This window comes from Geotrypetes seraphini, chromosome 14 (assembly GCF_902459505.1).
Source record: "Geotrypetes seraphini chromosome 14, aGeoSer1.1, whole genome shotgun sequence".
Taxonomy (NCBI): domain Eukaryota; kingdom Metazoa; phylum Chordata; class Amphibia; order Gymnophiona; family Dermophiidae; genus Geotrypetes; species Geotrypetes seraphini.
The window spans coordinates 57,695,076-57,721,747 of record NC_047097.1 but is presented as its reverse complement, the minus strand read 5'-3'; the positions used below and the strand labels follow the sequence as shown (position 1 = coordinate 57,721,747).

General features: G+C 41.1%; 1 protein-coding gene across 2 annotated transcripts in view; it reads left to right on the top strand.

Moving 5' to 3' along the window:
• UBE2Q2 (ubiquitin conjugating enzyme E2 Q2) overlaps positions 1–25,831 on the top strand; it is an 86,196-nt gene extending 60,365 nt beyond the window's left edge. The window contains exons 9-13 of one of the 2 annotated variants that reach the window (XM_033921054.1): positions 5,592–5,650; positions 10,004–10,052; positions 12,161–12,256; positions 18,739–18,805; positions 23,201–25,831. In XM_033921054.1, coding sequence (XP_033776945.1) covers positions 5,592–5,650; positions 10,004–10,052; positions 12,161–12,256; positions 18,739–18,805; positions 23,201–23,232 — 303 coding nt within the window. In that variant the 3' untranslated portion in view covers positions 23,233–25,831. Of the gene's footprint in view, positions 1–5,591; positions 5,651–8,261; positions 9,806–10,003; positions 10,053–12,160; positions 12,257–18,738; positions 18,806–23,200 lie in introns of those variants that run through there. The other variant, XM_033921055.1, reaches the window with a different exon arrangement.
• The last annotated feature ends 841 nt before the right edge of the window (positions 25,832–26,672 follow it).

The following is a 26,672-nucleotide window of genomic DNA, read 5'->3' as shown; positions in this document are numbered from 1 at the left end:
ATGCAACTGTCTTTAGAAAGAGGAAAGGGCAACAATGTAAGCAATGAGCAGGGAGGCTCTAAAGAAGGATACGACCTCAGAACCGCAGGCGAGTTTGGAGGCTGCACCTTTAAAAAGATATAAAAAGGATGGAGTTGGTCCAGAGGAAGGCTACTAAACTGGTGTATGGTCTTCATCATAAGGCATATGGCGACTTAAAGATCTCAATTTGTATACTTTGGAGGAAAGACGGGAGAGGGAAGATATGATAGACGTTTAAATACCGACATGATGTAAATGCATATGAGTTGAGTTTCTTTCATTTGAAAGCTCTGAAATGAGAGGGCATAGGATGACGTTAAGAGGCTCAGAAGTAATCTAAGGAAATACTTTTTTTACAGAAAAAGGGTGGTAGATGAGTGGAACAGTCTCCTGGTAGAGGTGGTGGAGATGGAGACTGTGTCTGATTTCAAGAAAGCCTAGGATAGTCACGTGGGATCTCTTAGAGAGAGGAAGAGATAATGGCTACTGTGGAAGGGCAGACTGGATGGGCCATTTGCCCTTTATCTGCTATCATGTTTCTATAAGCGAGGGAGACACTACAAGGACTCGAGGAAAAAAAGTAGAAAGGGGAACATAAAATGGCACATATAGGAGTGCCATATGAAGAATCCCACAAAGCAATTCATTTCCCAAGTTGAGAAGACAGAAAATGAAAGGTTGCTTCCCGTTGAATAGACTAATATTGAAAGATGAGACAGGGAACAAAAGCATAGAAAAGAGAGAAATTCCGTACTGTGGAGGGTAGAATAGAACTTAAACAATAGTTGACTGAGGATTAAGTCATATAAGTACAGTTCTGCCAGGGGCTGTGTGAGAGCTCTGGCATGTCTTGTAATGAGAAGAGAGCCAAAGCAGGAAAATAGAGGAGAAGCATTTGCTCTCACGATATATGCTGGAAAGAAAACAAAAGGGGATCCAGTTGAAAAGAAACAGAAGTTGAAGTGGTAAGGATATATCCAGAAAGAAATGTAGTTTCATGGAAGTGAGAGTGAATTCTGGAGTGACTGGATAGCTGGGAAAAATAGTTATGAGAAAAGAATTAGACAGGAAAGGCAAAGCCTTTGGGATGGGAAAATATGTATCATATATAAGTATGCACCAGAAGTGATCTGGAACTTAACCTTGGTTGTTTGGTTCCAATACCAGAACTGTATGTCTAAGCGAAGCTTCAGAAATGGGAAGAGGCACAAGAAGCCCTAAGTGACTTATGCATAGTCACAGGGGAAGCACAGGCTTGAACTCAGAATCCAAGGTGCTGAGACTGGAGTTCCAACCAGTGTACCATACTGTCATCACATGCTCACACATTAGAGGTGCTTCACAAGTGGTTGTGTAGAAGCGAGAGAGGAAATCAAAGCTATGAAGAAAAAGAAAAGGCAGAATATCCTTACAGTCAGAAGGAAAATGTAAAAGGCTACCAGGGGATCAAACCAATGTGTGAGCACATCGCCATTGAAGGTTAAATCCAATGCTGAACTAATGCTTTGGTGAAGTGAGAATGTGGGTGTATCTCAAAGTAGAAAATAGAAATGGTAGTGGTGGAACAGGAAGTCCATTAGCGCAGCTGGAAAAAAGTGGAATGAGGAATGAAAGCATTTTGTTTGAAGAAATAGAAAAAAACAGCACCATGGAAATTAAATCCAACATAGCAGTCGTTGGAGATTTGATAAAGAAATGTGTAGAAAGAGCAGAATGTATGGCAGGTTGTAAGTATGAAGGAGGACATACGTAGATTGGGAGAAGTAGTCAGAGCACAAAGAGTCATGGTGGGGAGAAACTCCATCACCCTAGAGCAGTGGTCTCAAACTTGCGGCCCGGGAGCTACATGTGGCCCGCCAGGTACTATTTTGTGGCCCTCAGTATGTTTACTATAATCTCAAAAGTAAAATAAAACAGTTTCTTGATCATATGGCTCTTTAGCTATAAATTACAATATTATTATTAAGACTTAGCCAAAAGGAAAGATTTATAAACTATAAAGAATTTTACCTCATGCAAAATTGTCATTTCTTTAATAAGACATTAACTATTTTTTCTGAGGCCCTCCAAGTACCTACAAATCCAAAATGTGGTCCTGCAAAGGGTTTGAGTTTGAGACCACTGCCCTAGAGTATCAAAGAAGCAGAGAATGGAGCGCCATAGGCAAAAGTAATCCAGGGGTCTGGAATGCAGTGTAAAAAGCTGGACTGACATTAAGAGAATAAAGCAAAAGGTACCTTTGAAGGCATCCTGCACCATTTGTGTGAAGTGAGTTACGCAGGATCACAAGGAGCAACAGTGGGCAGGGGCAGCAGCTCCACTAGTGAGCCTCCCCCTGATTTGTTTTTTTTTAAACACAGAAAGTAGTAAAAAAAAGTTGGAAAATGTTGGAGCCATTAAGTAGAGGCATATATGAGAGAGAGAGAGAAACTCTTGTAAAAGAGGAAGGGCTCAACTGGAAATAATGGAGTAGGCATTCTAGATAGAAATATAGGATAGGAATGAAGAAACTGGGAAAAGAGCATTAAGACACACTGCCAATAGGAGGTGCAAGTAACTACAATGGATAAACAGAGGCTCATAAAAAGGTCTAGACCATATATGAATTCCAGGAAAGTCTGTAACGCATAGGATCATCCTTAATAGGATGTGGTAGTGGCCGCCTCCTCCCCTACAGCCACTCCCAGTCCTCCAAGATCTTTAGAATAACGAAAGAATTGGGGGGGGGGGGTTCTCCTTTTTTTTTTTTTTTTTTTTTTGTTCAAGCAGGTCAGATATTTTGAGGGAAGTATAGAGATCTGCATAAAGTATGGTGAATATCCCGTTGGTCTACTTGACAAGGATAATAACATTGATGATACAATGATAGTGGAATGCTGTAGAGAGAGTGAGTCACCCATGAAGTTGTAGCGACAGAGAGAGGAGTCTCCCAGCTCTGCAACATAGCATCTTTGAACAGATTGTGAAGATTTAAGAAATTCTCAAGGAGGTTCATCAAAATCTAATGCCTCAAGGAGTTCTGCTTTAGGCGCAATGTATTTAGATTACGGTTATGTAGTAAATTATTCTGAATAATAAAGTCTGTCTTAGTCTGTCTTAGTCAAGGCAATGCTCCAGATGTGACATAAAGGCATCGAAAGCCATTCTTGCAGAAGTATACAAGTAGTAGTATGGATAAATTTATTGTGCAAGCTGTTCTAGCAGAGGCGAATTGCAAAAAAATATATATAATAATCCACTTTAGGCTGTACACCCAGAGCGGAGTCCGTTGATAAAAAAGTAGTGATGTCAACAGAGACAGAGTCAAATGATGTCCAAAAGTGCTACAAAAAAAGACTAGGAGATCCAAGCTTAACAGAAGCTTGATGTATAGAATAGGCGATCTATTTTTAACAAGTTTTACACATCTGATGGATTCCTGTTGGAAGTGTAGTGAAAGAGAGAGAAGCAGCAGAGGTTTTTCCACGATTAGTAGGCTATACACCCATAAAGGAACACTCCCTTATGTGCAGGCTTATTCACGATAAGCAGAAGAAGCGATCCAACTTTAGAAGACTCTATAACCATAATGGATCTTTCCGAGTCTGAAAATTCTGGTAGACAGCCAAATGGAATATACTGCTCAAAATCGGCCAACTTCTGTCTGAGCTGTTCGAGATAAAAGGACATGTAGAAGGTAAAATGAGAACTCTGTTGTTTCGCATAGAGGTTTAGTAAAAACGGTATCTAAACTTATCCATAGCAAGGCTGTGATCTCTTAATGGTGTAGTGGCATTTTCATGAAGGACTTTCATGAGTAGATTTAACCAGCAAAGACTGATGTAACCATTGAGGCTTGTCAAGTCCAGGACAAGATTGTATTCAGAGTACTTGATGGTCCAGACCAAGACAGTGAAACTACCTCGCAGAGTTGTTGAAATCAACATGGATTGATGAGCTATGGAATGGAGGAACCTGTATATAGGCTAATGACCACATTCTGAGGTTAGGGCGGTACTGAGGGAGACAGGGGAAGCACTGGTACCGGTCTTTGAACTGAAGTTACAGGAGCAGCAGTGGTAGAATGTAGCATCGGTAACAAGCCTTGATGTAGGCAAATAATACAAAGCAGGGAAGGATCAGTACCAGGAGATTCTGATGTTAAGTGAACTGTATCGGTACCAGGGAGAGAAAAAAGGACGCATCAAGGCAAAATTCATTGTGATCGCACTGTGAAGTTCCCCTATATACGGTGGGAAATTGCACCACTACCAAGGGCTATAAAGCTGGTACTGTATGTGCCATAGGGTGTTGAAGTGTGAGGAACCCCAAGGGAAGTGTGCTTCAGGACTGACAGCCTGCATCGATGAACAATGGCGTTGATGATGGGTGTGCATCAAGAGACTCGATGCTGAAAATGCCCATTACGCTGGAGATGTCGATGAAACTGTCAATGCTCACCAGTACTGAAGGGAATCGATACCACCCAGAAGATCAATCCGTGAAAGGAGGCGCACCGGTACTGTATGCTAGTCAGCTGGTACCATAGATGCAGCAGGGTGTTGAGGCATTGGTAACCCCAAGAAGAGGCACGCTTCAGAAATGACAGCCTTCATTGATGGTGTCAAGGAGAGGCATGCATCAAGAGACTCAATGCGAGATATGCCTGTGACGCTGATTATTGATGTTGAAGATCAATGATCGATTCAACAGTATTGCTAGGACTTGGTACCACAGAAAAGTCCAAGTTGCTGGGTGCCTGACCCCCCAGGTCTAATATCTTCTTGTAGAAATAAAATGCAGTAACAAAAAATAAAATATTTGGATATGTATTTATTTTTCTTCCTTTTTTAAAGCCTGGGGATAAAGGCTTCCAAAAACATCCACAGGCCCCAAAAGTGAAAATTAAGAATTTTTTTTTTTTATAAAAAATTGAAAGGATTTAAAAGAAAAACCAACTAAGAAGAAAAATTGAGGGAAATAATGGAAAAAATGAAGCGGGAAGGCAAAGTCTGGATATATCATCTTCACTCCACAGAAAATGAAAAACTGATGACCTTGTGAGCCGGCATCAGGCGGGAAGGCACTTGCGCATGCGCGGTGCAGGCAGTCTTAAACCTTTCTGAAGCTTAAAGTGACAGTACACTTTGACACTGTCCGTACCGGCCTCCATGGATGACATCACCGACATGTGAAAATATGCTACCTGCTTGTCCTGGGATAATATCTAAACATCTCAACAGAAGGGTCTTGGCAAGCAGAACCTTCTGTTTTTTTGTTGTTATTTTCTTCTCTAAGGAGTCTCATGTTCCATTATTTCATCAGAAGCCAACCTAAGAGTGAATCTCTGCGAGTCCATTAGTAAGACCAAATACTTTTTCCTGAAAGCTTTAGCAATGGCAGCTGTATGTATCTTTCTTTTAAACTAAACTGCATGAGGCATTAATTTAACAAGCCTGGGTGTATGTTAACTAATCACAGGTGGAGAGAAATTTTGGGAATGGAGCATTTTATGAAGATGTGTTTTTTATGATACATGATGTTTTGCTTGTGAATTTATATTGTGAAGTAGTTTTTAACTCTTCTTCCAGGATAACTTCCCTTTCGATCCTCCATTTGTTCGAGTGGTATCCCCTGTCCTTTCAGGAGGGTAGGTTTTTGAAGTCTGCGATTTGATGTGTATGCTTTCTTTAGCTGATATTAATTTAGGTTCCTGGTTTTACAAGAATGCAATACAATGTTTTTTTCTTTTATTTCACAATAGACCAATTCTGGTGCAAAAGGTACAAAAGTCTTGACAAGTGAGTTATGTATTATCACCTGCGAGTTTGTGTAGAAGGAGTTAAATTTTCTTCGGCTTCACCTCCTGCTCTGGGCTGCACTTCAGCTCCTCAGTTGTTCCTTCTACATCAAGCTGAAGGGTGGTTTTCTGATCTGCTCAGATCATTTTTATTATTTTTGGGTATTTTATCTGGATTATGAGGCTTTTGGTGCTGCAGAGGTTCCCAATTCTCCCGGGACAGCTCTGATTGATTGCAAGAAGACACAGACTCTCTGGATTGAGTCTATAGCTAGCAGGGCATACCTTAGGGAAACCTGTCTAGCCAGCCTGCACAAACAGTTTGGAGGCTCGGGGACTGTTCCCTTTGTAGCCAAGCTCGCTCATGGTTATCCAGAACTTGAGCGCAGGCTCTGTGCTCTCATGCTGGTTCTGAGGGCTTTATTGGGTGCCAGCTACATTTCCTTCCCCCCACTGACTCACGTGGAGCTAAGGGAGTTTGAGGTTTGTCACATTTATTGGTTTGACTGGCAGCCTGAAGATACAAGCTTTTGGAGCCACTTACACGCTTGTTTGAGGTAGAAGTCTTCTCTGGAGTTCCAGCTAAAGCAGTCCTAGTTCCAGCACCAGGAGTAACTGAGTACAGGCTATTGTAGCCTATGAGAGACATTGGGGATGGTTTTAATATGCATTTTTGAGAGTTGTTGGGGCTTCCTTTAGGGTTCCCTGAATTTTTTGAACCCCAATTTTGCTCTTCTGACCCATTTTTGGTGCTAGACTACTGCTGTGGTGACCATCTTGGATTTTTCAATCCAGCTTAATCTGCCTCAAAAACACTTTGATTTGGGTCAGAATTGATACATATGGAGTCATGTTCTACTCCTGTATCATGTCAGATTTGCACTGGATGGCTGAAAGAGGAGTGTCCATGTGCCACGTGCCTTGAAGCACATGGGGGGGGGAGGCAGGAGCCATGGGCATAGCCCCCTCTGATCCCTCCAGGGCCCTGAATTCGTAGGTGGCTCTGTCTGTGGGTCAAAAATCCCTCCCAGAACCTGGAAATAGTGACTCAGCATCTGTGGCAAAGCATTATTGCGCGAACATCCCTGAGCCCTTGAAAAAGTGAAGATAATCCTGGCAAGAGTCCTTGGGGCACCCTGGGCAGGGATTAAGTCTGATGTTTTAAGCCTGTCTAAATTATAGGGTTCCTGTTAGTACTGTCCGAGAACATGCCAGGGTTTACAAAGAAGGTTGTACCCTCAAAGAGCATAATTCCCCCTTCGAAGTGTCATGCGCACAATCCAGAGGTCCAGTTGAAAAGGATTGGGAAGATTGAGGCTTGTATTAGATTCCTTTGATCCCCTAAAATGTATCTTCAGTGTTGGAGGATTCAGAGTCTCAGGTGGAAGGCATCAGAGACCGTGGCAGCCCTGGATCAGGGGGAGGACCCAATGGTGCACCGCCTGTTTAAATAGCAGATTTGTTGGAGATATTACAGAATTGTTGTGGGAACTAAAGCTAGAACCTCTGCAAACCCTGGAGGATCATGAGCAGTTTTAAGAATCTGACCACATTCTTCCCTTTGCATTCTTATATTACCACAATGCTGCTGAAGCATTGGGAGGCCCTGGAGTGGCCCTTTCAGGTTGCCAAGACCATGGCAAAAAATATATCTAATGGCTCCTGACTTTCAGCAGAGGAGAGTGATATTAAAGGATGTGAAGGATTACAGGTTGGATTTAGTCCTCAAAAGGCTCAGTGTCATTAGGTCTGTAGCCACATCTCCATTGATAGGTGGGAGGTTGACGGCTTTCTGGGAGATTTGGGCGCAGATATGCTCAGACTGCTGGACTCCCCAGTTGGCTGGCTGGAGAAAGTGATCAAAGTGCGAGCAACAGTGAGAAGGCAGTAGAGCCCATACCAACAGAAGAATCTTCTTTGTGGTAGAAGGGTACAGGAGTCTTGATGGCCCACCCTGTCAGATTTCTATTTAGCCTGCTTTCTGTCTGACAAGTGTATGCATCCAAAGTTTGGATTTCTACCTTGTCAGAAGGATTTTTCGTTAAACATTTTAGCCCTGGGCAGTCTTAATGAGGAAATAGATTGGATGTCAGTTGTTTAGAGGGTCATTTAACTAATCTGAACCACATTATTTTGACGTTACTTAAAAATCCAGAGAAGAACTAATGTCGGACACTTAAGTTATTGTTAGATGAAGAACACGGCAAAGCACAGAAAAGAAAGGCAGAGCAAAAAATCTAGGGTAAAAGTTAATATAGGGGTCCTTTTACTAAGGCACACTAGCTGATTTAGGGCGTGCTAACGTGTCCATTATATTCCATGGATGCGTGCTAAATCGGATAGCGCACCTTAGTAAAAGAGTGGGATAATTTTTACAAATTGGTTTGCTATGGTTCTCTTGAATTTATAGAACTATGAAAAATTTTAAAAACAAACAAAAAAACAGATCCTTTGTTTATAGATTCAAGCATAGTGAGGAACCCTGACCCTGAGGAAGGAATATTTAAACGTGGTCATATCTCGGAGGGGCACTCCTTACAACACTTTCAATAAGCAGATAAGTAATTTTCATTGAACATTTAGTTCAATATGAAATTAAAATTGAATATATATAGAAATAATGAATTGAAAAATTGAATTGAAGAATTTGGCTGTGAGAATATGAATATAAACTTTGTTTCTCAAAACAGCCATCTGAGGATCCATTTAAAAATTGTTAAATTCAAATTATTTCTTGAAGGATAAACTTTTATTGATTTGATTTGTTGAATTATTTGAAGAGCATTGTAACTTCTCAATTGTACAGACATAGGAGTACCTCTGGAATCTCCATTACTCAGGTAGGTAGTTATGAGTTCCACCTTAGGTTTGGTTTTTGTTTTATTTCTTTTGTCTCGCATGTTTTATAGCATGTTTGTACACTGTTTTATATTGATGTTGATTTGATTCGCAGTACTATTTAAAGAGCAGAACAGAATTGGCTATGTTGTGGAGAATTCCCCGTACCCCTCCTATTTATTTCTCCTTTGGTATGAACTGAGGAGGAGCTGGAGTGCAGCCCAGAGCAAGCGATGGAGCTGAAGAAATTTTTAACTCTTTCTACACAAAGTTGCAGATGGGGATACATAACCCACTTGTCAAGATTTCTGTACCCTTCTACATGTATCACAATAAAAAAGTTAGCTATTACTAGGATCTACAATAAAATACAAACATCATATTTCTTTAACATACAAATAATTTTCCCAACAAATAAATCTTCAGTTTCTTACAAAAATGCATGTAATTCCAAATTTTGACTACATTCTATAATGTTTAATGTATATACAAAACTCATATAACTGATTCTTTTCAGGGCTATACTGTATTTCCCCATGTATAGGCCACGGCCTATACATAGATTTTACTAACATGAGTACTGGGTGTGGCTTCCTTATATGGGTGGCCTATCTAATGACATCCTCCCCTGTAAATCATCCCCCCCATACCTTTGAAAATAGCTTCCTCGCTGGACGGCTGTCAGCTGCCTCCTCCAATGTCGCAGCCAGCGGTGCATTGCAGGAGCCATCTTTTCCGCATCCAGCCAGGCCCCGCGCCGCTGCTTGAATGGTTGCCGTCATTTCCACGTGAGACCACTTTATTTCACTGATAGAAAGTGGATGAATGAACAGATGTGAGGCTTGTCAGGAAAGTATGCCTTCACTTGTACTGTAGTCAGTATGAGGTGAAGGGAATGGGCTGGAGTTAGACAGATTTTTCGTTTCCTAGCCAGCTTCCAAGCTCATTTATGAAGAGAAACACCTTGTGGAATTGGATAGAAGTACAAATTTTCTCTCTCAGAGGTCATATTCCACATCCCCTGGCTTAGGAGTAAGGTTCATTACTGAAGGGGATAGACAATCTTCAAAGAGGATGGGTTAACACATTTACCCCACCTCCCTTTTACAAAACTGCGAAAGTGGTTTTTAGAACTAGCTGGCACGCTGAATGCTCTGAGCTGCTCCCGACACTCATAGTGTTCTATGAGTATTGGGAGCAACACGGAGCATTCAGTGCACCAGCCGGCACTAAAAAAACACATTTGCCGTTTTGTAAAAGGGAGGGGGGGTTATTTTCATGACTTTTGAATTAATGCCTTTCATTGTTTTATGTTGCTGCTTAAAAAGGTTATACTGGAAATGCTGATAAAATGTTGTATTTTAGATATGTTCTAGGTGGAGGTGCACTGTGTATGGAACTCCTTACAAAACAGGTACAGTTTAATTTTGCAAATGTTAAAATGTTTTTTGTTTTTTTTTTACAAAGTAAACCAACAGAAGGATTCTCTGAGGACAAGTAGGCCTCGGTTCTCACAGCTAGGTAACATCGTTGATGGAGCCCAGCGCTGTGCTTAGCATAAAGAGGATATCCTTGTTTTATGTAATGGTATCTGTTTCAATGATATGTATGTTTCTTGGAAACCGCTTAGTTCTAGCAAGTATATAAATTTTTAAAATAAAAAATATGTAGAAACTTTTAGCTGTACCATACTGCACATATGTGGGTGCTTTCCTACCCGATGCTTGAGCAGCAGTCCCTCAGTAATTCTTTGTCTGTGGAGCAGACAAGTCAGGTTTGTCATGGTTCTTCCATCATGTGTGAAGAGAGGTGCCTTCCTTTAGGGTTTACCTGACCATAAGAAGGTAAGAATAGCCTTACTGGGTCAGACCAATGGTCCATCAAGCCCAGTAGCCCGTTCTCACGGTGGCCAATCCAGGTTCACTAGTACCTGGCCAAAACCCAAGGAGAAGCAATATTATTCCATGCTACCGATCCAGGGCAAGCAGTGGCTTGCCCCATGTCTTTCTCAATAACAGACTATGAACTTTCCTCCAGAAACTTGTCCAAACCTTTAAAACCAGCTACACCATCTGTTCATACCACAACCCCTGGCAATGCATTCCAGAGCTTCACTATTCTCCGAGTGAAAATTTTTTCCTCCTATTGGTTTTAAAAGTATTTCCCTGTAATTTCAAGTATCCCCTAGTCTTTGTAATTTTTGATGGCGTGAAAAATCGATCCACTTGTACCCATTCTACTCCACTCAGGATTTTATAGACTTCAATCATATCTCTTCTCAGCCGTCTCTTTTCCAAGCTGAAGAGCCCTAACCGTTTTAGTCTTTCCTCATACGAGAGGAGTTCCATCCCTTTTACCATCTTGGTCGCTCTTCTTTGAACCTTTTCTAGCGCTACTATATCTTTCTTGAGATAAGGAAACCAGAATTGAACGCAATACTCCAAATGAGGTTGCACCATGGAGCGATCCTACTCAAAAGAGCTTACAATCTAGTCAAGACAGGCAAACTGGACAAGAAGGTACATCAATACACTGTGTTCAGGTAGAGAAATTACAGAGGAAAATGTTTCATAGAAGAGGAACAAGAGAAATAAAAATCCATGGGGGAAGCCACTGCTTGCCCTGTATCGGTAGCATAGAATATTGCTACTCCTTGAGTTTTGGCCAGGTACTAGTGACCTGGATTGGCCACCGTGAGAACGGGCTACTGGGCTTGATGGACCATTGGTCTGACCCAGTAAGGCTATTCTTATGTTCTTACGGGTCTGACTCTTCTGTGTTTTGATGTACAGAGCAGCAAATGTCTAGTAATAGAAATGATTAGTAGTAGTTTATCTGATTTTGTGTGTAGAAGCTTAGAAGAAAACCTGAACTTTTTTAATACTTGTAACAGTCCTCTGGTTTTGACAGAAGTTTCTAGTCACTTTTTTATATTAGACAGCCTAAGTCACCCGTATGAGGGCATTGGCATTTTGGCCAAAAACCTGAGAGTTGAAACCAGAGAGCAAAAGGAGGCTCAGGGAAGGTAGCAGGAAAATAGTGATAGGGCAGATTGGTAGGGAGTGGGAGGAGTTGTCACTAGATGGATTTTCAGGAACTTTTATCATGGTGAGTAGAATGGATTGAAGATTCTCATCTGTGCTTATATCTACTGATCTACAAAACGCAAAACAGCAATAGATAAATTGTAATTAATAAAATGTATTTTTTATTTTAATGCATTTTCTTTATAGATTTGGAGTAAAATAAGTTGGAAAATATTGTCTCTTGTAGATTTCTGTTTGATATTCCCCTGCAGCGAATTCCTTTCTAATTTATTTTCATCCCCCAATTTGAAAACATTTTAATTATGTTTGGCAGAGGTCCTTTCTTACTGGTAGACTGCCTTTTTTGTTTTAAAATAATTTGTGCGTGGAGAATAGATGTTTTGATGGGGTGTGCTGATAAGAGGGCAATGAAAACTGATGACGGTGGTCAGTCTGGCAATATGAATACAAGCTGCTGTGTTCTTTCTCTCCTCAGGGCTGGAGTAGTGCCTACTCGATAGAATCGGTCATCATGCAGATAAATGCCACCTTGGTGAAAGGCAAAGCTAGAGTCCAGTTTGGAGCCAATAAGGTAATCTTGCATTGTATCTTGGCCTCCATATATTGCTCTTGGTTTTGTTAGGTGACCAAATGTTCAACTTACTTTGTCACTTCTTCCCACTCTACTACTACTACTACTACTACTACTACTACTACTACTATTATTTCTATAGTGCTACCAGACGCATGCAGCGCTGTACAGAGTCACAAAGAGTAAGAAAACAGTCCCTGCTCAAAAGAGCTTACAATCTAAACAGGCAAGACAGACAAACAAGATGTCATGGATACAGTTAAGGGGAACAATTAACCAGCTGGCTGGGTTGAAGGGCAGAGGAGTAGGGTTAAGGATTGAAAGCTATATCAGAAAGATAGGTTTTCAGTCTGCTTTTAAACAAGGGGGGGGGGGGGGCTTGACGGACAAACTCAGGTAGTTTATTCCAGACATAGGGGGCAGCTAGATGAAAGGAACGAAGTCTTTGGCAGTGGAGGCACTCTCTGGGATTTGTTTTTTTCCTGATGTAACAAATGGCATTGTAGTTGTGATTTTAGTATTTTAGTGCCATTTAGAAAGTGTTTAGATTTGAATTGATGATCAAGCATTCTGTAGTCATGTAGCACACTGATTCTTTGAATGATTTTATGGGACACAAAAGGAAGCCTTGGTGCATTTTTAAACACTTTCCATAAACTATTGTATTTTGGATACAATCACTTTTGGATACATTTCACTTTTCATCAGTGATTCTCAACCCAGTCTTCGGGATACACCTAGCTAGTCAGGTTTTTAAGATATCCACAATGAATATGCAAGGTAGATTTGCATACCATGAAGGCAGTGCATGCAAATCTCTTGCATATTTTATTTATGCAGAGTAAAATTTATGCAGAGTAAAATCAAACAAAGAAAAATCAGAATCCTGGTCAAACCCATGCGGCGTACCACAAGGATCTCCACTATCCCCCACCCTCTTCAATCTATACACTGCCTCTCTAGGAACCCATCTAAATAATCTAGGCCTAACATCCTATAGCTACGCGGATGACATCACCATCCTCATCCCATACGATCATTCCAAACCTACCATGACAGAGGAACTTCACCAAACAATGGAAGCAGTCACAACCTGGATGGGAAATCACAAACTTAAACTCAACCAAGACAAAACCAAATTCATCCTCCTAGAAAACGACAAGATCCAAACCACATCCATCCTTGACATAAACGCAACCAAATATCCCATCCAAACAACCATAAAACTACTAGGCATGACCATAGACAGATGCTGCACAATGCAGCCACAAATAAACAAAACAACTCAAAAATCATTCGCAATCATGAGAAACCTGAGACAAGTCCGAAAATTCTTTGAAAGCACACAATTCCTACTTATAGTACAATCCCTAATACTAGGAATACTGGACTACTGTAACATTCTCTTCCTCCCATGTCCGGCAAATACGACAAGACAACTCCAAACAATCCAAAATACAGCCTTAAGACTCGTCTATTCATTGAAAAAACACGACCACATCACTGAAGCCTACATCAACTCACACTGGCTCCCAATCCAAGAAAGAATCCAATTTAAATTTTACTGCATATTATTTAAAACACTACACGGAGACAGTCCATCATACCTGAACAATCGCCTCATCCAAGCAACCAGCACCAGACACAGAAAAACGCACTCCCCATTCATACCCCCCCCATCCAAAGAAGTGAAAAGAACAAAACTACATGACGGCCTCCTGGCCACACAAGCTGCAAGACTAGATAACCAAATCTCCAACCTTCTGATGACCACCCCAGACTATAAGACGTTCAGAAAAGAAATAAAAACCACACTTTTCAAGAAATTCCTAAAACAGAAATAACAACACGACCACTAAAAGCCCTCAATATCTTCATATTACCTCTCTAGCTATTCTCTACAATTCATATAATTCTGTTATCCTGTAACTCTGTAATTCTTTATTCATTGTAATTCTGTCCTTACACTAACCTTTTGTAATCCGCCTTGAACCGCAAGGTAATGGCGGAATAGAAATCCCTAATGTAATGTAATGTAATGTAATATATAAGTAAACTCAGTTATCCGGCACCCATGGGGATTGGTAGATGCAGCAAGATAACTGTAGTTTCTGGTTGCTTGAGAGTTATGTCTCCCTTCCCACCTCACTCTCTTTCTCATCCCCCCACCCCCACTTGTAGGCCCAGCATCTGTTCCTCCTTTCTGGTTTGGGTCACTTTCTCTCCCCTCCCCCCAACACACACACACACATGGGTCCAGCATCCACCCATCTCCCCTCCCCTGCATTTCACCCTGTTAGATCTCCTGGACCTTCCCCTCACAAACAATTTTGGTGCTCTTTCCTCCGCACGGCCTCTTAGACCCCCCTTACTTACTCGAAGCAGTTCTGATCTGCCGATCCGCCAACCCCACCTTCCTCCCTCCCTCACTTATCCAAAGCAGTAGTGGCAGCTGGTCAGCAGAGGCAGCACTGTAAACATAAGAACATAAGAATTGCTGCTGTTGGATGAGACCAGTGGTCCATCGTGCCTAGCAGTCTGCTCATGCAGGGGCCCTTAGGTCAAAGACCAGTGCCCTAACTGAGTTTAACCTTACCTGTATACGTTCTGGTTCAGCAGGAACTTGTCTAACTTTGTGTTGAATCCCTGGAGGGTGTTTTCCCCTATAACAGCCTCCAGAAGAGCGTTCCAGTTTTCCACCACGCTCCAGGTGAAGAAGAACTTCCTTACATTTGTACGGAATCTATCCCCTTTTAACTTTAGAGAGTGCCTTCTCGTTCTCTCTCCCTTGGAGAGGGTGCACAACCTGTCTTTATCTACTAAGTCTGTTCCCTTCATTATCTTGAACGTTTTGATCATGTCCACCCTGTCTCCTCTTTTCAAGGGAGAAGAGGCTCAGTTTCTCTAATTTTTCACTGTACGGCAACTCCTCCAGCCCCTTAAACCATTTTAGTCACTCTTCTCTGGACCCTTTCGAGTAATACTATGTCCTTCTTCATGTACGGCGAAAAGTGCTGGACACAGTATTCCAGATGAGGGCGTACCATGGCCCGGTACAGCGGCATGATAACCTTCTCCAATCTGTTTGTGATCCCCATCTTAATCATTCCTAGCATTCTGTTCGCCCTTTTCGCTGCCGCTGCGCATTGCGCAGACAGCTTCATTGACTTGTCTGCCAGTACTCTCAAGTCTCTTTCCTGGGGGGGGGGGGGGGGCTTTCCAAGTACTGCACCGGACATCCTGTATTCATCTATAAGATTTTTGTTACCGATATGCCTCACCTTACACTTATCTACGTTAAATCTCTTGCCATGTCGTGGCCCATTTCTCGAGCATGTTTATGTCACGTTGCAGGTCTTTGCAATCCTTCTGTGTCTTCACTACTCTGAATAACTTTATATCGTCTGCAAATTTAATCACCTCACTCGTACCAATTTCCAGGTCATTTATAAATATGTTGAAGGCTACTTGCGGCCAGCACTGGTAGGGCCTTTCCTCTGCCGCATCGGAAGTGATGCGGCAGAGGAAAGGCCCTGCTGGGGCTGGCCACACACAGCCTGTTTACAGTGTTGCTGCTGCTTCGGATAAGTGAGGGAAGGGGGTTGGCAGGTTAGGACACTGTGGCTGCTGCTTCGAGGATCTGGACCACCACTGCTGCTGCTTAATGTAAGTGATGGAGAGAGGGAGGGTTTTGGTGAGTCAGGACCACCACTGCCGCTGCTGCTTCATGGGAGGAAGGTGGGTTTCGGCAAAAATCAGGAAACATTTTGCCAGAAACTCAGACAGCATCTCAGTACAAGCTCCCGCTCCCTTTGGAAATTCTCCCTTATTCAACATAGAAATCAACCAATTGTAACGATCTTTCTGAAAAGTAGGACTTGAAGTCAGCATAATATTTGGTGAACAAGGATCCAACTTACAGAATGATTTAGTGTATTTTAGATATAGGTTTTAAACTGGGTTTAATTTGGTAATTCAAAAGAATGCCAACTCAGATTTACCAAACAAGCGTCCATAAACACTTTTGCGGATATCGGCTCAATATCAGATAAAGAGGAACGAGACTGGCGAAGGATCTTTATTTTCCTCTCAAAGTAAGAGGCAATCTTGAGATATGAAGGAGCCTTATCTTGGGGTGCAATTGTCAAATCTGAAACATCACAACCTCTAGTGGAGTAGCAGCAGAAGGGGACCTGCCGACACATACACTAATAAGTACGTTGGGAAAGGTAGGAAGCAAACCAGGATAGGACAGATTCACGGAATCCAAATGAGAAGAGCGTATCAAGGAGTAAGCTGTGATTAACAGTATTGAAGGCAGCAAACAGGTCAAGAAAGATGAGGATAGAGTAAAGGCCTTTAGATCTGGCCATGAACAAGTCACTGCAGACTTTAGTGAGGGCAGTGTCTGTGGAGTGTTGGGGGCGAAAACCTGATTGTAGAGGATCGAGAATCCGTTGAGTTGAAAAGAAGTCCAGGCAACGACGGAGAATAGCACGCTCGAGTATCTTGGATAGGAATGGAAGGAGACAGGGTGATAGTTGGATGGGTAGGAGATATCCAGCGAGAGTTTTTTTGAGACGTGGTTTAATCACTGCATGTTTGAAGGCAACAGGGACAGTTGCAGTGGAAACAGATTGAGAATATGACATATGGGAGGATAACGGTATGTGAGATGGGGGTCTAGTAGAGGGGTGGGAATAGAGTCTTAGGGGCATGTAGTAGGCTCTGGACTGGCCTCACTGTCTGTGGTGTGTGGATCTCATTTGTCTTCAGTGGGACAAGAAGCTCAAACTCCCTCTGCATTATAACCTGCTCAGTCTGGGTCCGGTTCCCTTGGAGAACCCACAGCGCTTTGGTTTTACGGCATGGCTCGAGCGCAGGGCCTTGATACAGAGGGGCTACTCTGACGTAGTCATTGCCACTCTTTTGAGGTCCAAGAAAACCTCCTACCATGGTGGCTTATGCCAAGGCTTGGAAGGCTTTCCAGCAGCGGTGTGCTAGAAACCAGGTAGAGATGTTGCAGGCTCCCATTCCTGTGGTTCTAGCTTTCTTCCAGGGCAGTTTTGAGAGAGTCCTGGCGATGGCTTCCCTCAAGGTACAGGTGGCTGGCCTTTCCTGTTTATAGTGCACAGCGGTTCCAGTTCACTTGCATCTCATCCAGATGTGACTAGAATTCCCAGCAAGGTGCTTCACTTGCGGCCACCCCTGTGACAGCCCATTCCTATGTGGAATCTTAATGTTGTGCTGAAAGGGCTTGCTGCTCAAGGATGCATCCCTTCTGGACCTTACGGTCAAGACAGTTTTCCTCATGGTAATTGTCTCAGCAAGGCTTAAATTGGAGCTGCAGGCTCTCTTGCAGAGAGCCCTTTCTACAAATCATGGAGGCGGAGGTTTCCTTCCACATGGTTCCTTCCTTTGGATTTCCATGTCAATTAGGAAGTTCATTTGCCTGCTTTTTGTGCCACGGGATCGGAACCGAAAGATCAGATTCTGAGACGACTGAACATGTAACGAGTCTGATTTCACTACTTACAATGACTTTCATCTTTCTGACCATCTTTTTGTCCTGACTAGCCAATCCAGGCAGGGTAGTCCAGCGTCCATGGCCTCTGTTGCCACATGAATCCGCATGGCCATTTCATTGCATTACATCGCTTGTGGTAAGCATCTGCCAATTTCTCTCAAAGCTCAGTCAACCAGCTTTGTGGGCAGTCTCGAGTGGTTTATCTGGCTCGGTCTGATGCCGCCTTTGGGACCTCGGTATTGTGGCAGGCTCTTCTTTCCCACCATAGATGTTGCCATTGCTTTGGTACGTCGCCTATCGTACCGACTCCAGAGCAGGATGTAACAGAATGAAATATGAGGTTCTTACCTATGGTAATCTTCTTTCTGTTAATCCCCAACAGAGTCAGTATGGCTAAACATCTGTCTGCTCTGATTCTTTCTGTATTGCTGTTTCTTCTGCCTCAGATGTTTCTCCTTTCAGGCCTGAGTATCACCCGGCTTATTGCTGGACAACCAGGGTTTCAGGCTTCTAGTGGGCTGTGTAGGAAGGGAAGGAGGGAGGAAAGGAGGGCTGGGTGCAAGACAGGGCACTTGAATATAACTCCCCTGTTTTATATTCGAATCAATGTTTTTACTACCTCTTTTTTTTGGGGGTGGGAAGAGGGGGTGTTGCCTCTGTGTTTATATTCGGGTTGGTTTATATTTGAGTATATATGGTATGCAGCAGCAGATGATCCTGCCAGTGTTTCTGTTTATTTGAGGAAAACGAAGGATTCTGCATATGGACACGACTGACTCTTGTAAATTTTGACTCAGATAAAACTTCATGTATTGCCAAGGAACAGATTTGAATAAATTGTACTGTATTTAATGTGTTTAGCTAATGATAAAACTCTTGCATAACCTGCAATATGTGTTTGTGTTCTAGCTTTTGTCCTAGCCCAATAAAACCTGAATGTCTCCTTCTCTTTTAGAATCAATATAATCTGGCAAGAGCACAGCAGTCGTATAAATCTCTAGTACAGATACATGAGAAAAATGGTATGTGGATAGCAGTTTCTCCTTTTTATTCCAGTTCTGTTTTATTCTGTATTGTTCCAGTTATTTGTAACCTGATAAATCTTCACAAGTTAAGACGATGTAACAAACTAGAATTTGCCACATTTTGTTTAGAATTACGTGAAATGCCATAAACTGATATACAGTAAAATAAAAGTGAGAGGGTTGTATTCTAATCTGCAGTGGAAGTCCATGTCATATCTTGCTACTCCTGAAGCACAGCTGCTGATGAAGGAGGAAGAGTCCTGCATGTAAACTCATACCACCTTTCGGCTGCAGTATCTGCTGTCATAGAAAGCTCTAGGAAACCTTCCACTGTTACCGCTGCATTGCATTCTCTAGAACCTACTACCATCAATACGTTTCCATCAATATGGGATTACTTTCTATATCAATTTTATTTAGTGTAAAGATTAACTCAGAGTTCATCTTGGCATGATCAGTGCATTCCACTCGCATCTGGACAAGAAGCATTTATCTGTTCATTCCTTGATAGTTTGATTCATGAAAAGCCTATTTTACACAAAACCACCTATTAAACCTCTGCCTGTTGCTTGGGATCTTAATGTGGTTCTTTCTGAAGCCTTCCTTTGACCTGTTCACATCTTGTTCTTTGAAACTTCTCACTTGGAAGGTCATTCTCCTTTATAAAGCTTTTGTTTCAGATCTTCCCTATACAAAATTATTTCATGACAGGGTGGTCCTCTGAACACTTCCCAAATTCCTTCCTAAAATTGTCTCAGAATTCCATCTCAACCAGTCCATAGTTCTGCTTGTTTTCTTTCCTAAGCCTCATTACCATCCCGGAGAAACAGTGCTTCATACCTTGGATTGTAGATGTGCTCTGGCATACTACATAGACTGGACTAAACCTCATAGGAAGTCTTCCCAACTCTGTAATTTTTGACCCTAACAGACTAGGGGTTCCTGTTTCCAAAAGAACCATCTCCACTTGGCTAGCGGAATGTATCTTCACGTATATTCAGGCTGGGCTGCCACTGCAAAGCCAAGTAACAGGCCACAATGTATGAACTATGGCTACCTCAATAGCCTACTTCTGCTGTGCATCTATAGAGGACATCTGCAAAGCAGCTACTTGATCCTCAATAGATGTGTTCTAAACAGTAATGAGAGGTAAACATAACTCCAGAAGACAGTCTGTCTGGACAAGCAGTTCTGCAGAATCTTTTCACTACCTAAAAGTTAACTTTCCCTCCAGCCCTGTTGGATGTGGCCATAATCCTGGCAGCTTGGAATCCCACATGTGAAGATTTTATGCCTGCTTGTCCTCGGAGAAAGTGAAGATACTTACCTGAACCAGGTGTTCTCTGATTACAACAGGCATATTCTCACAACTCGCCCACCTCTCCTAGTTGGCTGCTTAGCTTTTTTACTAAACTGATAGTCCTACGTGCTGACATTGAGCAGGAAGGCACCTGCACACACATGGTATGGGCACTGCCTAAAGATTTAAAGTGACAAAGTACTTGACAGTGTTCATACTGGGTTGTGTGGATGATTTCACCCACATGTGAGAATATATGCTTGTCCTCAGAACACCTGCTATAGGATAGCATATTCACATTAAGGGACCTTAATTATCAAAATAACTATTCTAATTGTTCAATAACACAGCCATATTTCAATTATGCAGGCCTAAGAATGGATCTTGTATTATGGCAGTCACTGTGCACTACCTTCTACAAGTCCTCCAAAGTGCATTTGTGTGACCTATGCAAATCTTCTAATCTGCTGTATTTCTACATCCTACTCAGATCCCTCCCTAAGCAATACTAAAGAATAGCTTCAAATTAGCCTAGGCTTACCCTAAATATCAGAACTTTTCTGGTGATATAGTTCCCCTTCTTTTTTTAGACATTGGTATGATTGGTTAACACAGATAAATCTTTTACTATCCTCCCTTCCCTTTAAGGTACCTGTGACCCCCAACTTTGTCTAGCTTTGAGAAATGGCATCAGCAAGTATGTAGCTCTTGCTACTATTCCCTAGATCCTCTGTTTCTTCTCTTTGTATACTCTGCTGCTCCTGTTGTCATCTTCTAGGATCTGAATGAGGAGTCGTCGTCTTCCCCCCTCCCCTCCCCACCATCCCATGTTATCTTGTACTTTTTTACAAGTAAAAGTGACAAAACCTTAGTTACTATACAGCACTGGGAATGGCAACCATGCTATGTATTCTAATTTGAGCCATACTGCCTTTAGTGTTAGGTGGTTAACTCAAATTAGGACAGTGATGGAAGTAATCTGGTACTTGACTACTAGTTTGTCACATTTTGCACATTCTTTTCCATGAGATGAAAGTGCTGCTCCTTGTGACCCTATCAAGTCACTTAACTCTCCATTGCCCCAGGTACCATAGTTAGATTGTGAGCCCCCTGAGAAGATAGGGAAACTACTTAGAGTACCTGCTTACTATTCAATGTATTGTAAACCGCTTTGATATCTGCAGAGGAATTGTGGTATATCAAATAAAGATAATCATAATAAACTGGAAACAATGGAATAGAAACTGGTTGAATCCTGATGGGCTTGTTTGCAGGTTTTGCCTTATAATTTTAATGAGTGCTAAGCAGGTGATGTCCAAATTCTTTTTACTCTTCCTTCATCCTTTTCAGACCTACCTCCAAATCGTGGTTGGCTGCCTCCAGGATAATCATCTGTTAATTCTGCTGTGTGAAGCTATGCATTTCCATCTCTACTTCTAATAAGACACCATTCTACCTTTTTGGGACACACTCCCATATCCTTAGCATTTCTTTGAATCTCAAATGCTCCTTCAAGTCTCAAAGTGATTGTGCAAACCTCATTTTCCCTTTTTTTTTTTTTTCCATCCATTCAACTAAACCTGTCTTGCCTATTGAGCTCCTCAGAATTCTTGTCTTACTACTTATCATTTCTCTCATGTCTGGATTATTGCAGTGCTCTTTATTATGGTCATCATCTTGTCTAATCCACAGTTAGTTTTTGCATAATGTCAATATGATCATATTTTCTTCCTTACTGAAGAATGAGCACTTGCTTCCTCTTACGTCTTGACTAAAATTCAAGTCTTACACTGATTCCTAATTGATACTTTTCTGCTCCTACCATAAATATTTTAGCGCCCTCTCCCTCGTACCCCATTCCCTTACATGCCAGGTACTGCTCCTTCATCCTAGGCAGTACTTCTCCTCCTTCACACCTCCATCTTGACATCTCCAGAGACTATGCCTTCTCTTATCTTGGTCCTAATATATGAAATTTCCTCTCCCCATCTCAAATCTTCCTTTTCAAACACTGAGAGCAGTTAAGACTTGGATTTTCCAACTAACCTTTGAATAATATTGATCCCTGGACCTCCCAGTGTCCTGCTCCTCCCCATCTTTCTCACCCTTTATCAAGTCATCTTCTCTGTCCTCTTTCTAGCCTGACTTTTTTTTTAAATCTCTAGCCACTTTGCTATGCTGATGCACTAATGGCAGTGTATCAAGCCTTTGAAAAAAATATATATATAATGAATACATTCCAAGAGGCATTCTGGATGACACATGACATATTGTTTATAAATTTATAAAGGGTTAAAACAAAAAAGGCATTTCATCAATCTATAACAAAAAAATTTTAGCAGTTCTAAGAATTCTTTCCATGACTATCTTAAGAACTGGGTGGGATCAAAATAGTGTCGTTATAAAACTATCTATCATGAATACCATAGAGAAGATGGATTGTGTTAGCACAACAGAGCAATTTTCAAATATATGAGTAGCTACAAAGACCACAGGTAGCTCCCCTGCATACTTTCCCAATTATTTGTTTGTTTATTTTTCACCCGCCCTTATCCAGAGCGAGTTATATATTAACATACAAAATAAAAGATTTACATTTATCGTACAAAACACTTCAGAGACGCATTATAACAAATTACAAACTTACATAGCAAATCAAAATATAACATACACATCGCATCAACGACAAATTTCATTTCAGGCCAAAACTGGCCAAACCTACACATACATCAAAATATAAAATTCCATAAGTCATACAAGATGCCTCAATAACAAGGCATCAATAAAACAAACCAGACCATCGAACACCTCCATGACCAGCACTCAGCTGTAAAAGGGAGATGTGTATGTAAATCCATACAAGATACCATCTGAGCACTGGCTTGGACTGTGTGCAGTTCAGTACTGAAATTTATACATGGGTTCATCGGCAACATTCAGTTGACTATACAGAAAGGTCCAAAGGTTCATTCCATGTTAGGATCACAGAAGAGACAGAGAAATGACTTGAATAGAAAGCAGATTTCAATAGAACTATATTTTCTTGAACAACAGTGCTTTAATACTTTCTGCCTTATTTGTTTTCATTTTAGGATGGTACACTCCTCCGAAGGAAGATGGGTAACACTATGGACACTTGCATACCTGGACCAATGTCAAATGAGCTTTTTCTATATCTTTCCAATACAGAGACACAAGCTAGGCGTACTCCTGTTAACAGCTCTACTGCGTACTTTAGCTCTTAGATTCGTTAGTGAATAAGTTCTTTTCTTGACATCCAGTATGAGTTCCAGCCTTCCCATTCTGCTCTTCATAAGTATGTTGCATTGAGCAGTTTTTTGGCCTTCAGTGTGGATCAAGTATATTGGACTGTTTCCCCTCTTCCATTTATCATTAGAAAAAAAATGTTTGAAGGTCTTTTGGAATGGAGGTAGTAATGTTCATAGAATCCCGCTTGTGAATTGCCACTGGGTTGTGGGCTTTTTTGTTTTTAAGATGCAGCTTACAGACAGATGCATTATATTTCACTGGAAAGTATTTCAACTGGCTGATTCAAGATGACCTGTTTTGAAATGCCCTTCTCGTAGTGGGTATGCAAAGCTAAAAGATACAAAAGAAAATGTTATTTACCTATGTGGTTCTTTACATGGTACCTGGCTACACTCTTTGACAAGTTAAATCAGTTGTCCAACAAAGTAGGCAAAGTATGAGAGCACGTCAGAGAAAGGAGCAAATTATTTCTTTGATACATTCCCAGCTCTAAAGGTGTGTACTTGGGTTGTCTAGCACTGTTTACATGCAAGGGGAGAAGGCATTTTCACTTACTGCTTTTTCTTCTTTTTTTTTTTTTTTTTTTTGCGTGCCTCATTAAGAAATTTCTTTTAAACTTGTTGACTGTAAAGACTAGAATTGTAATATTTTGTTTTAATACTGTTTAAAAAAAGTCATTTCTAGTAAATATCAGTAATTTCCTGGTCTAAATGAAAAGCCTTTATGGTTTTGCCAAATCAGTGATTGGAGGAAGGGGGAGAGAGCACACATTCATGCAGTAATTTAAACATTTGAACAACTTTCCTATTTGATGCTGTGCAGATACCAGCTATTCTTGGGACATTGTACATTGGATGATCTATTTAAGAAGATTAGGACTGTATCACTTTCCTATAGTTTCACTCCCTCCAGAAGCTCATAACCTGACTTTGTTGTATATGTATGCTACATGGATTAATGTGCCTAACAAAGTGTGCAAGAGTCGCACTTTTTCATATTTTCTCTTCCTTAAAAGAAAAAAAAGGAAGCACTTAAATTCTATACTAAAATTGAAAACACTATTTTCAAACATTCTTTGCTGACTGCTGATCAGGAGGCATGTGGTAGAGAATAAAACAGGAACAAACCCAGGCATGATACAGAAGTGAAGCTTGCTCCATGTTTGAGCCACTTCTGCAGTAGATCCAGCATTCGACCTACAGAGTTATAGCCTCTTTCTAACCTTATACTTGTATATAGGCCTAATATGATGATTCTGTAATTCTTTCTTTAGTTATGGAATAAGTGTCACATGGTTGTCCTGATCTTCAGGCAGACTATGGTGCTTCTGTGGATTACTGTTTTATATTGACCCAGGGCTGGATTAGTCTTGTCTCCTCTCATCCTGCCTAAGGTGATATGAATAAAACCAGCAAAGGAAGTTAGGGAATTTTTTCTCTGCACAAGTTTGGTGAGGGTGTTATGGTGTTGTATGGAGGATGCCTTTATTTTTCCACTGCTTCGTTTTGGAAAGAAAAAAGGTACTCTCTGGTGTGAAGTGTCACACATAGTTATAGAGCTTGCATAGAGGTTTTATTATTAAAAGATGGTTGAAATTATTTGTATAGTGATCTGAAGGAACAAAGGTTAAATATTAAGTAAGCAGAAGGTATAACAAACCAAGCTGTACAGCAAAACATGCATCATTGACGTCGGAGTACTTGAAAAGTCACAGTTGCCATACTTCTGAATGTGGCAGCGAGATGGACAGATGGACAAGAGCTAGCATGGCATTTAGAGAAAAGATTCTGAAATACTAACTCCTCTGTTATTGCCTTACCTGAATTTGTGTTGTATTTGTCCAGGGAGATTGGTCATCTTTATGCTATCAGGGTGTACACCAGGGATTAAGCACTTTGTAAGCCCAAAAGCTTGTCTCTTTTCCTCTCCATTTTATTAAAAACATGTTAACTTTGAGGGTTTTACCCCTATTCAAGCAGCTAGGATCCTCTTTCATGTGTATGCATTCAGCTAATAGATCCAGCAGTAAATTGCGAGAGACTTGGCACTCCTCCAGATCTGTGTATCTTTGTTTAAAAGAGCTTTTAGCCTTTTTTTCCCCCCTTTAGGTACCATAGTGAATGCTGACTCTCATCCTGTTTTCTGCCCTTTTTTATTGTTGTGTTTGTTGTTGTTGTAAGTACATTTGTTTAAACTCCTGGTATACAATTGCTCAGATAATGACCTTTAAGTGAAAGGCCCTCTTTCAGCATTACGTTCCTTTAAACCTGAGGCTAAAATCTTGAATACATTCTTGAATTCTTTAATATTTGGTTGGTTAGCAGATTGACCAATAACATATTTGGCATGCTTTTGGTTTTGGATTTCATTTTTCATTGCAGAATTATTCAGTGATGTACAGTAATTTTGTAAACTTGCATCAAGTTTATAAATAAAGATCCATTTTAAAAGGATTTGTTCTGCACTTTCATTTTCACTTGATGAAAAATTGATGACAATTGAGGGTGAGATATCATGAGGCTTATTTATTTACAGTTTTCATACACTTAAGAGGAAAACAATACTTCAAGTACTATTTATTGCAGATTTCTCAGAAATGCCAAGATGGCAGCATTAGTACATGGCCACTAATAAAAAAAAAAAAAAAATAGAAAATCGGACATTTTATGGCTGCAGTAAAAATGGCCTTAGCACACAGGAAAAGCCCATATAAAGGGCACACTAAGGTCACTTTTAGCCACAGCTTAGTAAAAGGACCAAAAAATAAATTAAAATTAATACTTAAAGTGGTAGAGCGTCTCTCTGCTTCTTGGAAGTCCTTGTTTTCTTTTACAAGGAAACATAAGGATCCAGGAAACAGAGCCCATCTTTATCTTAAATAGGATTTTATATATTTACAAACAGTACAGCATTTAATAACATTTCATAAGTGTATGCTAATGCTCCCTTTACATAGAAGTAACAAATATGCCATAAAGTCTACAAAGGCGTCTGGCTCCTGAGACAGAGTCACCCTGAGATGACTGAAGAATGTGATGAATAATGCGGAGGGTCTGCAGTCTTGTGCACTGAACTATCAGTCATGCTGAGCCCCAAAAACAAAATAAGCTGCCCCGCCAGGCTATCTGAACATTTAGTCGCCTGCTGAAGCAGGGGAGAGGCTAAGCTTTGTGCTGCTGCCACTCTTGGCTGCACCACGCAACATGTGGCGCAAAAACGCTCCAAAAGCACAATCCCGGCAAGAAGTCACATTAGGAGAGCCCAAGGACTCCATCCCAACAAGTTTAGAGACAA